This window comes from Lipotes vexillifer, unplaced genomic scaffold (assembly GCF_000442215.2).
Source record: "Lipotes vexillifer unplaced genomic scaffold, Lipotes_vexillifer_v1.1 scaffold1747, whole genome shotgun sequence".
Taxonomy (NCBI): domain Eukaryota; kingdom Metazoa; phylum Chordata; class Mammalia; order Artiodactyla; family Lipotidae; genus Lipotes; species Lipotes vexillifer.
The window spans coordinates 193,739-210,314 of record NW_006772865.1 but is presented as its reverse complement, the minus strand read 5'-3'; the positions used below and the strand labels follow the sequence as shown (position 1 = coordinate 210,314).

At 34.3% G+C, this 16,576-nt stretch overlaps 1 protein-coding gene and 1 pseudogene across 2 annotated transcripts in view; one reads left to right on the top strand and one right to left on the bottom strand.

The window, feature by feature from the left end:
- Positions 1–16,576, top strand: part of PDS5A (PDS5 cohesin associated factor A) — a 120,193-nt gene that overhangs the window by 52,531 nt on the left and 51,086 nt on the right. For both annotated transcript variants that reach the window (XM_007447930.1, XM_007447931.1), the window contains 6 exons: positions 3,434–3,560; positions 6,145–6,225; positions 8,154–8,294; positions 11,540–11,655; positions 13,825–13,919; positions 14,820–14,965. In XM_007447930.1, coding sequence (XP_007447992.1) covers positions 3,434–3,560; positions 6,145–6,225; positions 8,154–8,294; positions 11,540–11,655; positions 13,825–13,919; positions 14,820–14,965 — 706 coding nt within the window. The remainder of the gene's footprint in view (positions 1–3,433; positions 3,561–6,144; positions 6,226–8,153; positions 8,295–11,539; positions 11,656–13,824; positions 13,920–14,819; positions 14,966–16,576) is intronic.
- LOC103087784 (metallothionein-1E pseudogene) lies at positions 10,726–10,911 on the bottom strand (annotated as a pseudogene).

Below are 16,576 nucleotides of genomic sequence, written 5' to 3'. Positions count from 1 at the left end.
GCCCGCGTACCGCAAAAAAAAAAAAAAATATATATATATATATAATAATAATAATATACTTTATTTCATGTTGTCCAAAAGCATTATTATTTCATCATAAGGCTTTATTCAGACTTTATCTTCAATAGCCAAATGGCTGTTGGATAACAGCTTCTGTATTGGACAGCACATTTCTAAAGTTTTCTGTAGATTTCTTATGAATACTTTAACATGTTTTTCTTTTCCTTAGAATGGTAGGAAGAGAATTAACCTGGAATAAACAGGAAAGGACTGGACCAACCTGGTCTAGTGATAGAAGCTTATAAAAAAACTGCATGAGAAAAAGCTTCCTGTGGCAACTAACTGAAGGCCCTTAAATAAAAGATAAAATGTATAAACTTTACCTTTGTGTTACTTAGCTTTTGCTGCATAACAAAGTAACCCACAACTTGGTAGTTTAAAACAGATTCCATTTTATTTTGCTCATGATTCTGCTTGTCAGTTCTTTCTCTCTGGGCTGCACTTGCTCCTGTATTTGCAGTCAGTTAGCAGGGCATCTGGCAGTTGGCTGAGGTAATAGGACAACTGGGTCACGTGTCACTCTCTTGTCATCCAGCAGGCTAGTTCAGACCTCTTATGCTGACTGGGTTTCACATGTAGCAAGAAGGGCACACCCCACCACACAAGCACTTTTTAAGACCTCTCTGCACACTTTATGTTTACTTATATTTCATTGGCCAAGCAAGGTCCATAGGCAAGCCCAGATTCAAAGGTTGGTTAGATAGACTCCATATTTTGTTGGACAGAGTAGCGTTTTAAAGGCTTCTGCATACAAGATGGGAACAGTTTGTGGCCATTGTTTGCATTCTGCCACATATTTGCAGTTTTTTCTTTTAATATTAAAATCACCAACAAAATGAAAAAAAAATGCCTGACTTGTCATTCTGCCCATTTTGTGACCTTGGTTATCCACTTAATTCTGCTTCCCACTCTGCAGTTATACTTCTTTCCTCTATTACTTTTACATATAATCCTATCAATATTTTTCTTTACTGACTCTGAAGATCTAAGTTTATTGTTGACCTAATTATCTAATTGAAAGAATTCACAATGAGGTATCAGTAAATAAAGGACTTGCCTTTTGATAGAGGAGTTTATTGATTTGTATTTACTGACACATTTACCATATATCTGGTATTCTTCATTCCTTCGCATATATGCAGATTTCCATCTGGTATTATTTTACTTTACTCTGAAGGGCTTCCTTTAACATTTCCTATAGTTCAGGGCTGCTGTTGATAGAATTCTTTCAGTTTTTATATGTCTGAAAAAGTCTTTTATTCCACCTTCATTTTTGAAAGTTATTTTCATGGTATGAATTTCAGGTTAATAGACTTGCTTTTTTCTCTTTCAGTACTGTTAAAGATGTTTCCTGCATCTTTTTCTGGCTTGCATTGTTTCTAATGATAAGTTTTGTCATTTTAAATCTTTGTTCCTCTGTAAATAATGTATCTTCTTTTTCTCTACCCACCTAAGGTTTTCTCTGTATTACTAGTTTTAAACAGTTTGATTTTGATGTCCCATTGTGGATGGAGCTCATAGAGGATATGTGGGTTTACCCTTCTGATTACTCTATTAGATGCCCTGTGAGTTGTAAGATTTTCCACTGTAGTTGGAACATGCACATTGTTAAGACCTGTGTGAATTCCGGGAATTACTCCCTCCACTCCTTTCAGGTGGTACCTTCCCCAAACTCAAGAAATTTCCTCACTTGCATGTGCTAATCACTAAGCACCTGAAGACTCGGGGAGGGGAGTACCCTCTGTGAGCTTGCTCTCTGAGTAGCTCTCTCCCGTCTGGTATTCTGCCCTGCAAGCTATAGTCACCCCAGACTCAGGAAAACCATTAGGCTCTGCTAGTATCTTCTCTTCCCACACTGAAGCCTGGAAACTTTACCAAGTAGGAAAAGTAAGCTGGGAAAATTGTTCCCTTCTTTCAGCAGCATGTGTATAATGTCTGATATATGAAAACTGTTATTTCTTATATTTTGTCCAGTTTTTTACTTGTTCAAGTAGGAGAGTAAATCTTACCCCTATTATTGAAGCTTGGGCTGGAACTTGTGGAAATAATTTTTAAGTCCATTTTTCATTTATCTTTCCTTCACTCCTTTCCTATCCTCAAGTGCATATGGATCTGAGAGCTATATACTCTCTTCATTCTTTTGCATCAAGCTGAATATCTGTTCTTCACCCCCTATCACACACACACATCCCACTATATAATTGATCTTTCACAATCTTGGCCTATAGTAAACAAGATATTTAAGAGAGGATATGCAAGAGGGGTATCTTTCTAAAAGGCGTATTTTTCTACCTTGTAGAAAACTGTGTCTCTAACGATGGGACAATTATTCTACCAACTTTATAAATTTTTTCATCTTTGATTTTACAACTAAATGTCCAACAGGTGTATTATTTCAAACTAATTTTTTAAAAATTATAGGTAAGAAATACATAAATGAAATAACATTTAGTTTAGTCTTAATTTAAACTTCCCTGTGCCTGTAGTAGTACAACTAAGTTATATTATCTTGATTTGTCTTTGCATATGTATTCTGATAAATGTGAAAATGGATAGGTCAAGTCTTTAGTTAAGATGTAGTCAGAGAGGGAGAAACCTAGATGCTCTACTAATTTATAACAATTTTGGGTAAGTTTGTATCAGCAGCAGAGATATTTATTGAGGAGGCCCACATTGACTCTATACTGGCTAAGGAAGCAGGACTGAAACTGATTCTTGGCTTTTTACCTCATTGATTTTTCATTCGTTTGAAATTCTTTGAGAGATAGCAGGATGACGTTTTCAGAACCTTCTAGTTAATAAGTTCTGGTAAGCATTTTATATCATACTTCGGGTTTTCAGTATTGTTGAACTAAAAAGTCCAGCGGCAAAGATATAGAAGTGTTGACTTAGGCTTTTTTGTGTGTTTATAGTTCTGCCTTATTTGGAGGAATTATTAAGATCAAAAAGGATAAAAAGGATGAAAAACTGCCTACCTTCATTATCTTGTACATTTTTTTTGTTTCCTTACTTAAAATTTTATCACCTTTTAAAATCCAGGGGCATGTAAGCAAAGATGTCCTTTCTTTGAAGTTGACATTTTTGTTTAGTTGAATTTAACTCACTCTTTGAATTCTAATTGTATAGGGGCTTAATTAAATTTAAAGGTTTTTGTTTTTGTAAAATACTTTACAATGATATCTTAGTAGCTGTTTTAATAATCAACAAAGGGAGAAAGTAAATATAGAGCAGCCAAAGTTTCTCTGCCATTACTGGCATGGTTCCCTCAATCAGGTGAAAATCCTTTTACATTTGAGATGTTTTAAACTGGGAAGTTTAATTTTCTTTTGTAAGCCTAATTTTTTTTTCTTTTTTTCTTCCTCTTTTTTTAAAGCAATAGCCACAATAAGAAGGTACAAATGCACATGCTAGATTTGATGAGTTCTATCATCATGGAAGGTGATGGAGTTACTCAAGAATTATTGGACTCCATTCTTATTAACCTCATTCCTGCACATAAGGTCTGTATAGTATGAAGGTATTAAAGATTAATATTTAATGGTAGTACTACACATATGAAAAATAATTGTTTTTCACCATTTGCAATCCCATGTAATTATTCCCATTATCATTCTCCAGCCCCAAATAAAATAGAGTAACACATATTGGTCTTATAGCTATTGTTATCTTTAGAAGATATATTGATTAATATATTATGGAAGATTTTCATTCAGTTAAGTGCTGCCTATTCTCTGGAAAACTAAAAATGTTCCAGATTGATTGACCACTCATATCTAATCTAGAAATTACAAGGGATTGGAGTACTGTCTTGCTTAGTTGCTGTTTGTTTGTTTTGGAAAAGAAAATGTATTTATTCCTTTGTAACATAGATGTAGAGTGTAGGAATTTGTATTTCTTCTCAGAACCAATGTCCTACATTTTTCTTAGGCACTTTCAGAAAAAGATTTAGGCAGAAGTGGGAACTGTATGGTTAATGTTAAGGGGAAAAGGATGATTCAGAGCTGTATATTCCTCTCCATTTCCTTTTCTGTTTCTCTCTGCTAGCTCCCCCTAAGAAACTGAAGGACTTAGCTCCCCACCAGCTCCCCCTCTGGGGTGGACTCAGGCCTACCCCACTATTGATATTTACTCTTCTGCCCTTTTCCTCTGACTGTTCAGTGACCTATTATCAGATGTTAAATGAAGATGTATCTAATGATACTTATTCACAATAAGATACAGTCAATTATAAATTTTTCTCCTTACTATATATTATTTGCAGTTTTTTAATTCAAATGAGTCTGTAATTGGTCAAAATTTTGAGAGTATGGCATAGGGGGAGTATATGTCAGGCAAAATAAAGGAAAAACTTTTTGAGGAATAGTGTATTTGGTGTTTGTATTCTAGTTAGAGGTTATTTTTAATGAGTAGGAAATATACCTTTTTAGGAAATAGAAAGGTTGCCTTAATTTTTTTCTTCCAGTTTTATCGAGTTATAAGTGACATACAGCACTGTATAAGTTTAAGGTATACAGCATAATGACTTGACTTATATTATGAAATGATTTATTTCATTTAATTTAAACACTATGAAATGTTTAGTGAACATCCATCATCTCATAACATTAAAGAAATAGGAAAAAATTTTTTTCTTGTGGATGAAATAAGTCTTAGGATTTACTCTCTTAACAAGTTTCATATATAACATATAGCAGTGTTAATTAGATTTATCATGTTGTACATTATATCCCTAGTGCTTATTACCTCATAGCTGGAAGTACCTTTTGAATGCCTTCATCCAATTCTGCCCCCCCACCCCCACCATAACTACAAATCTGATCTCTTTTTTTATAACTGACCTACATAACACTATGTTAATTCCTGTTACACAATATTTCTATACGTTTCAAAATGCTCACCTAAATCTAGTTACAATATATCAGCATATAAAGATATTACATAGTTATTGACTTATGTTCCTCACTCTGTACATTTCATATCTGTGACTCATTGATTTTTCACGTGGTAGTTTGTATCTTAATCTCCCTCACCTATTTGTTTCCTCCAAGGTTGCCTTAATTTTGAGATAATCTTATCCTCTTGCCAATGGAATAAAAACCTGGAGCAAGTGTCAGGAAGCTACAGTTTGTAGACCAAATCTGACCCACTGCCTATTTATGTAAAAGTTTTATTTGAACACAGCCATGCTTATTTGTTTTCATTTTGTCTGTGGTTGCTTCCTGCTACAACAGCCAGAGTTGTGTAGTTGCAGTGGTGACCATATGGCTGGCTAATAAAGCCTAAACTATTTACCATCTGGCTCTTTGCATAAAAAGTTTGCTGACTACTAACCTAGAGTATAGGATATCCTTGCCTTTTTTGGGGATAGGTGCGAGATGATGGTCAGTGAATCTCAGGTTGGTCTAAAACTGCAACGTGTAGAGATGTTAGTGGGTACTCTTCAACACAAGAATTCCATTTTCAGTAACTTTTTAAAAATTAAATATATGTCTTTTCTATAGGCTTCCTCAGACCCTTTAATTTGTTACCATGCATTGGGAATCTTGAGGAGTGAAGACAGTATTTAGCGTTTTAAAAACATAATTGACTGAGAATTTTACCAGAAACACTTACCAGGTCCACTCTTGCTGAGAACAGACGTTGATTAGACGGTGAAATACTGAGGATAGTGGGTTCAAAAGGGGTGTGTGTGTGCGTGCGTGCGTGTGTGTGTGTGTGTGTGTGTGTGTGTGTGTGTATTTGTTTAGGATGCATGGGTGTGATTGCCAGTTCAAATTGGTTAACAAACAAAACCAAAAAACCTTAAGTCCATTTTGAGTTTAGTAAAATTAAACTTAATATAGGGTTGGGCTTTTGGCTAATTATCTAATGTATTTTAGTTTTTGATTCATGGTTGTGCTATTTGCAACTTCTGTATTTATGACCACTTGACTAGCAGATATTGGGTAAAACCTTGAATGGAGTTCAGTTATATTTTTTGCTTCATATTTTGTGGACTTGAAGACTTTGGTGTTCTAATGTTGCTATCTAGATCATAAATTCACTAATTCATTTGTAACTTTGCATATTTTTATTGTGTTTCAGAACTTAAATAAACAGTCCTTTGACCTCGCAAAAGTCCTATTGAAAAGGACAGTCCAGACTATTGAGGCATGCATTGCCAATGTATGTATTTCTGCCTATATTTTTTTTCATAATTCTATAGTTCTTAATCCATTGTACTAATTTATTGAAACCTTTCACATAAAGGCTTATTTAGCCTGTAAACAGTTTCATCTTTTTATAAGAAATATATAAAAAACTGATATGTCTAAATGTAACCAAATGCAGCATGACTTTGTAAGCTATAGACATTATTTTTAAATGGCATAAGATGAGAGGATGTTATTTTATGAAAATTTGTTTACAATTCCTACTCTTTCTTCTACTACCTTTGTATTTATCTTTTTATCTCCTGGATATGCTGATCTCTTTCACTTTCTCCTTTCATCTTTATCTATGGCTCTCTATATATTTTCTTCTTCATGTCTCTAGGCCATTCTTCTGAACCTTTTTGGTTTGCCCTCTTAAATAATTGTTATAGAGTAATAATTTTTTTTATTTTACTTTATTGAATAGAAGTTTTTTCGTTTTCTTTTTGTTCTTTAAAAAATCAATAAAGTAATTTGGAAAAAAAAGAAATTATAATTCTACTACCTTAATGTAGCAATTTCATTATTGAACATTTGCTCAAACTCCTACCTATTTTTTTCATATACTATATAAAACTTTGAATTGTCTTCATTTATATATGTATTTCCATATTTTGATTTTTTTATTTATGATAAGAATGACTATAAATGTTCCTTTGAATTCACATATAATTTACCTAATCATTTCTCTCTTGCCTAGCATTTAGATTTTTTTCAGTGTTTTCCTTTAGTAACTATCTTTAGTAACTATCTTTAGTAACTATCTTTGTAGCATTTATCTATCGTTTAATTATTTTCTACATATAAAAACCCAAGTGAGAGTCTGTTAATTTAAATGGTATGAATTATTAGTATTATTTATATTACTAAATAAATACGTAAACATGGTAAAAAAAAAAAGTTTTCTCAAGTAGTACAAAAGGGTATACAGTGAAAATTGTCTCTCTTCAAACCCTGAATACCCTATTCTTAATTCTCAGAAATAGGCATCACCAATAGATTTTCATGTATCCTTTCAGAATTTGTGTTCTGTGCTTATTTGTGTGTGCATGTGTACTTTTTAATTTTGTTAAAACTATTTTCCTTACTCTTTTCAAGGTCTGTGTAATAAATATTAATGTTTTCTAACTCTTAATGTGTGTTGCTTTTCAAAAGAAATACATCATTTGATGATACTACCAAAAACATATGCTCAAATCAGTTGCATACAGCTGCCTCTGTAGCATTTTTACATTTAATTTTTTTTCTAAGTTTATGTGTGTTGGCAAGGAGTGGAGGTATCTTTTAATTTGTGCTTTTATATTATATTCTCTTTGTTTCTTTTTCCTAGAATTCTTTTAAATGATCAGCCTTTGTATCATCACATTTTCCTTCTCTTTGTCCTCTGAGTTACAGTGTTTTTGACTTTTTTGTTTAAAAAAAACAAATAACTCATCCTCCACCTTCAATTATTCTTTATTACTAAACTAATAGAGAGAATCCTCAGGCTTAAATAAAAATCCAAAAGATTGAGACTTTAAAAATTTTTCTGTGCTATAAAAGGAAATTTCTCTATAAAATTCTCTATAATGAATTACATAAACTATCTAAATTGTTTTGTTTTAATGAAAGTTAAGATTCCTAAAAATTGTCATCCTAATTTGAAAGAAAGCTAACAACTCAGTTACTTTTTATCTCTTTCATGTAACATTCATAATTTGATGATATTTAGAGGTTTATTTCTTCTGTTTTGGTGGACTGTCCTATCATATATATTAGTAATTTAAACATCTGTTCTTTTTCACCACCTTCACTTTTATATGGAATGCCTAATTATATCGTTTTCTTTTAACATGTTTATAAAAAGCCTATCCAAGTTTTTAAATGAAACGGATATTTTATTTTTGTGTTTATCTCCTATAGTTTTTCAATCAAGTCCTGGTGCTGGGAAGATCATCAGTAAGTGATTTGTCAGAACATGTATTTGATCTGATTCAGGAACTTTTTGCTATAGATCCTCATTTATTATTATCTGTCATGCCGCAGCTTGAATTCAAACTGAAGGTAGGACTGACTATAATTTCTAAGCCCTTTAACATTTAAGAGAAAACTATATATCATATTGTTTTTCTCTAACTGTAAAAGAATAAAATGTGAGTTCAGTTTACCTTCTTATATTTAGTTAAGGTATGCATTTTCTTAACTTTTATTTTATATTGGAGTATAGTTGATTAGCAGTGTTGATAGTTTGTTGATCAAACTATCAACATATAGTTGATAGTTTCAGGTGTACAACAAAGTGATTCAGTTATGCACGTGGGCTTTCTCTAGTTGCATCGAGCAGGAGCTACTCTTTGTTGTGGTGCGCGGGCTTCTCATTGCGGTGGCTTCTCTTGTTGCAGAGCATGGGCTCTAGGGTGCGCAGGCTTCAGTAGTTGTGGTGCGTGGGCTCAGTAGTTGTGGCTCGTGAGGTTCAGAGTAGTTTAGGTACTATCTATATAATTAGGGTGCCCCCTTTGGAGTCACCAGTGTGTGCTAAGCAGATAGCCTAGGAAGTTTTTATAGCTGTGGCGATTTTCTGTAGTTATATCCCTGAATCATACAGCTACAGCTTTTTATAGTTAAAAGTCCTAGGTTACAGTCCTCTGAGGACAATAAAAATACTTGAGAAAATGCTTCAACATAACATTTTGTTTGATTTTGCTTTATACTGGGCCACTGCATGCAACTGTATACACTATCCACTGTGTGGGTCCATAGAGTGCTATTATCTCTTATGTTTTAAGGGATACTCTGGAGTTGTGCTACTTAGCAGCTTTGCTATAGTCAGAAAATTTGCCACATTTTATATATAAGACTTTTTTCATGTTAGGCAGAGATAGACATTTACATTTATTCACCAATTTAAAGCATACAAAAGTCATAATTGCTTTATTTTGGTTTTAGAAAATTTTTACAGAGAATTGTTCTGAATCAATTACTTTGTAATTAGAAGCAGTAACAGAGTGGTTACCTTTTTCAGCTAAGGTTGAAGAAAAATAAAAACTAGGTGGCCATTTGAATTTCTTTCAGAAGACTGGTAAATTACTAATGCAGACTTTCTCATTTTACCCATTATTTTAATTAACATTTTATATATATATATATTTGTATTCAAACAATGTATTAGGTAGTATCTTAATGAGATAATTTTCACTTTGGTATAGATTACTAATAACAGCTGTACATCAGAGACACCAAATGATTTTTGCACCAGAAAAAAATTACCAGCACTATCATCATATTCCAACCTCACTCAGAGAACATATTTAAAAATCAAAAAAGGCAGGGGGTGGCTTCCCTGGTGGCGCAGTGGTTGAGAGTCTGCCTGCCAGTGCAGGGGATGCGGGTTCAAGCCCTGGTCCGGGAAGATGCCGCGGAGCAACAAAGCCCGTGTGCCACAGCTACCGAGCCTGTGCTCTAGAGCCCGCGAGCCACAACTACTGAAGCCCATGTGCCTAGAGCCTGTGCTCTGCAACAAGAGAAGCCACCACAACGAGAAGCCCATGCACCGCAAGGAAGAGTAACCTCCCCTCTCCGCAACTAGAGAAAGCCCATGCGCAACGAAGACCCAGTGCAGCCAAAAATTTAAATTAAAAAAAAAAAGGCAGGGGGTGGGAGCGAGTTTTCATTTAATTTTATTTCAGTAGTTAAATTACATAGATGTGAAATGTCACATTTGAAATAATCACTAAGCTACTAAAGTAGTCACCTTCAAGTAAAGTAAAATTTCCAGTTTTTCTAGTGTTTGACATTTAAGGGATAGATTGATTTTTCTTTAAAAAAAATAAATCATGTTGGCTACTCAGTTGGACTTACTTACCAAAAGGCAGCACTAATCTGCATTGTAGTCACATTGCTTGAGAAAAACTTTGTGAAAGAAAATCATTTTTGTAGTTATAAGTGTTAAAGCTTGAATTTTCATTTTTATCTTTGTTTAGTAAGTGTGCCTATTTTAACCACAAAACCCCTATCCCTGAGAGTTGAGACATTCTTAAGGAAAAGATGATATCCTGTAGTCATTTTTCTTTTTTCACTTACTGCCTTTTCCCATAAATATTTTTTTTATTGACTTGCTGGTATTGCTTTAGACACACATTATATTTGAACACTTTACAAATTAGCAACTGCTTTTCATTATTGCCTTTATTTTCCTAGTGAATATGTGACTTTTAAAAAGTTTCATGCACCATATGGTTTCAGAATAACTTAATTTATTTTAAGACGTGACATCACTAGTGAAAACTAGAACACTTTTTATAGAGTATATTGATTCAGGATAAGAAAATAGGCCTCTATCAAAAAATAAGTTTTGTTTTAAGTCAACAACTTTTATTACAACTCACATATTTCATAGAAAAAGGAATGTAGCGTCAGGTCCGGTTGTGTGAAAAACGTTAAAATGCAGGTTTGTCCTGGTTGCTCTCTTGATACCCGGGGCAGGCTCCCCGCAACATCAGGCGCAGCAGCTTCACTTGTCCGAGGCCCCTTTGCAGACGCAGTCCTGGGCACACTTGGTGCAGCCCATGGGGCAGCAGGAGCAGCAGCTCTCCTTGCAGGAGGTGCATCTGCAGGCTTTGCAGGTGCAGGAGCCAGTGCAGCTGCAGGAGCCGCCAGTGGGGCACGAGCACTTGGGGTCCATCTGGAGAAGTGAGGCCCAAGGTCCAGAGCACGGGACGAAGCCAGTTCACTGGTCTGGTGGGGGGCATCAAGTTTTGATTTTTTGTAGTGTTCAGTTCACCTGACCTTTTAGGTACTCTTAATATTCATGCTCTTCTATTAAAATGAGTTTTCCTGAATCATGACATTATTCAGTATCATGTGCTCCAGTCAGCAGAGGAACCTTGATTAAAACTTCACGTATCAAAACCTTAATTGATATGGGTTTATGTTGGAGATCAAATTATAGGATTAGGGCATGAATTATTTGTAGCTCTTCCCTTTATAGAATTTTTTCTAGGACTCTTACGGAATGTTAGAATTGAATGATTATCTTCATGTTTCTACAGCATCTGTACAGATTGCAAACAAGCAGTGAAGTAGGCATAAATTAACAGTTGGGAGTGTATGAAATAAGAGCAAAGAACCTGATGATCTAGCATGGAATCAAGTCAACTTCTGCACAGTAAATGAGAGAACATGATATTTTAAAGTTCTTATCATTTTAAGCAGAAATAATGAAATTGTAGCTTCTCAGAAATGTTTCATGTTATTTTTTTGTAATCTGATGAATAAACCTCAGGCTTTATTTATTTTCTTTTTTCCCTTAGAGCAATGATGGAGAAGAGCGATTAGCTGTTGTTCGACTTTTAGCTAAATTGTTTGGTTCTAAAGATTCCGATTTGGCAACACAGAATCGTCCTCTGTGGCAGTGTTTTCTTGGACGGTAAGAGAACGTAACAATTCTGTGGATTCTAACTTTTATATTTTGGAGGCTAGTGAATGTGGCGCACTTGATTAAACCCACACATATCAAAACTTTGATATGTGTTTGTGTCTTTAGTACCTGTGTTGCTGTCTTTATTGGATAATAAATTGTAAGACAAATTCTTTATGAAGAAAGCTTTGTCTTATTTACCCACATAACAGGTTTTAATCTTTTATGTGTGTGCTAAAATAATGTCATTAGAATAAATAGTTCACATCTGAGAATGTTCAGAGTCTTAAATTTTTTAAATAAGTCATGAGACTGAAGACATCATGATCCAAAACATGCTAATGTATACTGTCTATGTTTTTTTCTAGAAGTTTTCTAGGTGTTAAACTTCTAGGAAAAAACATAGACAGTACACACTTATTGGTTTTAGTAGTATGCTTTTGGATGTGTCTCCTCAGGCAAGGGAAACAAAAGCAAAAATAAACACATGGGACTACATCAAACTAAAAAGCTTTTGCACAGCAAAGAAAACGATCAACAAAATGAAAAGGCCACCTGCTGAATGGGAGAAGATATTTGCAAATGATATATGTGATAAGTGGTTAATATCTTAAATATACAGAGAACTCATACATAAGTCAACCTGATTTAAAAATGGGCAGAGGATCTGAATACACATTTTTCCATAGAAGACATACAGATGTCAACAGACACATGAAAAGATGCTCAACATCACTGATGATCAGGGAAATGCAAATCGAAACCACAGTGAGATATCACCTCACACCTGTCAGGAAGACTTATCAAAAAGACAACAAATAACAAGCGTTGGCAAGAATGTGGAGAAAGGAACTGTGTACTGTTGGTGGCAATGTAAATTGGTACAGCCACTATGTAAAATACTATGGAGGTTCCTCAAACATTTGAAAATAGAACTATTGGGAATTCTCTGGCAGTCAGTTGTTAGGGTTCCGTGCTCTCACTGCCAAGGGCCCGGGTTCAATCCCTGGTCGGGGAACTAAAATCCCACAAGCCACACGGTGTGGCCAAAAAAAATAATAATGATGAAAAATAAAAATAGAATTATTATTTATCTGAAGAAAATAAAAACACTAATCAGAAAAGATATATGCACTAGCTCTATGTTCATTGTGGCATTGTTTATAATAGCCAAGATATGGAAGCAACCCAAGTACCCAGTCAGTAGATGAATGGATAAAGTAGATGTGGTATATACATAAACAATGGAATTTTACTCATCCATAAAAAAAGAATGAAATTTTGCCATTTGGTATAACATGGACGGATCTAGAGGGTATTACGCTAAATGCAATAAGTCAAACAGAGAAAGACAAATACTGTATGATTTCATTTACATATGGAATTTAAAAAACAAAACAAATGACCAAACAGAACAAAACAGAAACAGAGTCATAGATAAGGAGAACAAACAGGTGGTTGCCAGAGGGGAAGAGGGTTGGGAGAGAAAAGAAATGGGTAAGGGAGATTAAGGGGTAAAAAATCATATTATTCATAATTAATAAATATGTTTTTAAATTGCCCAATAAATTTAAAACTTGAGAGTTTCTCAACTTATCCTTATTATATGCAGTTCTGAGTCTACATACTGAGTTTCATATTATTAAGTTCTTACAATATATTAGACCTAAAATAGCAGTTACAGGTTGGTCCCAGCCATATGAAACTTTTTTGCTATGAGGCAATATGGCACATGTATTTTATGTACTTATCTTTGAATTTCTGGGACTGCCTCTTATATGATTTGCTTTCTACCTCACATTCCTCTAGTATTTTCCTCCTGTTCTTTCAAATAGATTTTGTGCATTTTGAATATTTATTTTTCTGTTTGTTTTGTAGCATAATTTTAAGCTCCAATTTTTGGTTCTCCAGTGAAGGTAGTTTGGGTTGGGGGATGTGTTTATACCGTTTTTGTTTTAGCATGGTGAAAAAATCCTGTTGTAAAAAATATTCTTGTGAAATTATGTGTCTTTTTACTTTATATTCTTCCTTCAGTACAAGTTAACTGTCATTTTAATAAACCAACATATCTTATAATCAGTAACTGTTGTTTATAGGTATTTACGTAGCGTTGATATACCTTATTTGAAAATAGTTATTTTGCCTTAAAACTAATATTGCCAATCTTTTTCTATGTAGATTCAATGACATTCACGTTCCTGTGAGATTAGAAAGTGTAAAATTTGCGAGTCACTGTTTAATGAATCACCCAGATTTAGCAAAGGATCTCACAGGTAAGGTAGCTGGTTTATTGAAGTATGAGAGTAATCACACAAATACATTTTAGTTGTGGCCTTTGACTTTAACTTCGGTTTCTGAATAGGTTTCACTCTGGCACTCTTTCAGGTCTCTATCAGTCATGGACTACTAGTAAGGGATTTCATGTTTATACAATAAAATTACATTTGAAATCTTCACATTGTAATCCTTTGGAATTTTCTGGAAATCATAGTTTGAGGAAGTAGACTCTTCCTTATGACTCTGGGTTTGAGCACAAATCATTATATCTGTGTGATAATTAAATATGGTAACATATCTAATAATAGGTGGGAAAATGATTTCTTCTGAAGCAGACTAGAATTTCGCATTCTTCACTTGAAGTAGAGCATTTAAACCTACTTACTTGGTTGTAACAAATAAATAACTGCTATCAAAATATTGTTTACCAAAAAAGAGGAAATAACTTTGTATCGTAGTTATTTAGGATTTTTTTTAGAGGTCACAGAATGTTATTTTATGTTGCGTAATGTGAAGATATATACCTATCAGTAAACTTGCTATAAGCATTTTTACTATATTTTAAGTCTTTTAATATGTATCGTTAGCTTAAATTCTAAATTGTATTAAATCAGGTGCTGATTTGATTTCAGTTGCCAATTTGGCTTTTCCAGAATAGTTGATATAAAATATTTTATTAAGATGTGACTTTACAGTAATAAATAGTGTGGTATAGTTTATTTTGTTATTATGTAGGGTATTGCCACGTCAAAAATTAAATAATTTTAATTTGTGCCACATTTTACAATCATTGTTCCAGTATGGACATAAACTTAAAAGCATTAGGTTTTTTTTGTCATTCTGAACATAATGAATATTATAGCTAACATTTAGCTTAATTTTTTCTCCTATTTCAGAATACTTGAAAGTTAGGTCACATGATCCAGAAGAAGCTATTCGTCATGATGTCATTGTTACTATAATAACAGCTGCCAAAAGAGACCTTGCCTTAGTAAATGATCAGCTACTTGGCTTTGTAAGAGAAAGAACACTGGACAAACGGGTAAAATCTGAGGAATTTTATTTTATAATTTACTGTGTTTACATTGTTAGCAAAATACAATAGAAATTATTTTCTATTTAAAGTTTTTCTGTGTGAAAGTCAAACTAATACAATACCAAATTAAAAGCTAACAATTTGTATGTTTCCTGTGTATCTTTTTTTTTTTTTTTTTTTCCTTGCGTTATGCGGGCCTCTTACTGTTGCGGCCTCTCCCATTTGCGGAGCACAGGCTCCGGACGCGCAGGCCCAGCGGCCATGGCTCACGGGCCCAGCCGCTCCGCGGCACGCGGGATCCTCCCGAAACGGGGCACGAACCCGCGTCTCCTGCATCGGCAGGCGGACTCTCAAGCACTGCGCCACCAGGGAAGCCCTCCTGTGTATCTTTTAATTATCTTTACAAATGAATACATTGGATTCTGTAGCTTTTCAGATCTTAAGCATGGGTTTTTTAGCCTACCTTTACAAAAAGAGCAGCTAAATTAAAGTTTTATTTTACCTTTACACTTACATGATGAGTTTCAGAAGAATAGTGATTGATCACCAGCATTTATTTCTTTTATAGTTAGCATCTTCAAAAGTAACTGTCTTAGAATATCATACTTTCTATGAAAGTGGTGTTTCCATATTGCTGTGCTAAGCTAAGGGCCGAAATGATGTTTAGTTACTATTCTTTTTGTGTAATTTCCTCCATGTGGATGCAGTTAAAAACGTGGGTTGATGAAGAAAAGCAGTACTAAGAACAGTAGTAGCAGTTGCTAAGAAAGTGTCAACCATGAGTAAGAGATACACAGGCAAGGCAGGCTGATTAAATGTGTTACTTATTAACATCTTCAACAAAGGTTGCCTTTGCAGTGTGGTATTTTATTTGAAGCATAGTTGAAAATCTGCCACCCTCTTGAAACCAATGTAATTTAGCTATAATTTCAGGGTAGAAAAGCAATATTTTGCTATAGAGATATAGCAAGATGCATTTTTTTTAACATCTTTATTGGCGTATAATTGCTTTACATTGTTGTGTTAGTTTCTGCTGTATAACAAAGTGAATCAGCTATATATATACATATATCCCCATATCACCTCTGTCTTGCGTCTCCCCGCCATCCTCCCTATCCCACGCCTCTAGGTGGAGACAGAGCACTGAGCTGATCTCTCTGTGCTATGCGGCTGCTCCCCACTAGCTCTTTGTTTTACATTTGGTAGCGTATATATGTCCATGCCACTCGCTCACTTTGTCCCAGCTTACCCTTCCCCCTCCCTGTGTCCTCAAGTCCATTCTCTATGTCTCTCTGTCTTTATTCCTGTCCTGCCCCTAGGTTCTTCAGAACCTTTTTTTTTTTTTTTTTTAGATTCCATATATAATGTGCTAGCATACGGTATTTGTTTTTCTCTTTCTGACTTACTTCACTCTGTAGGACAGACTCTAGGTCCATCCACCTCACTACAGATAACTCAGTTTCATTTCTTCTTATGGCTGAGTAATATTCCATTGTATATATGTGCCACATCTTCTTTATCCATTCATCTGTCGATAGACACTTAGGAGCAAGATGCATTCTTTAAGTTCTTTTGAAATAGTCGTAGGAAACAGATACATAAAGTAGACACCGTTTA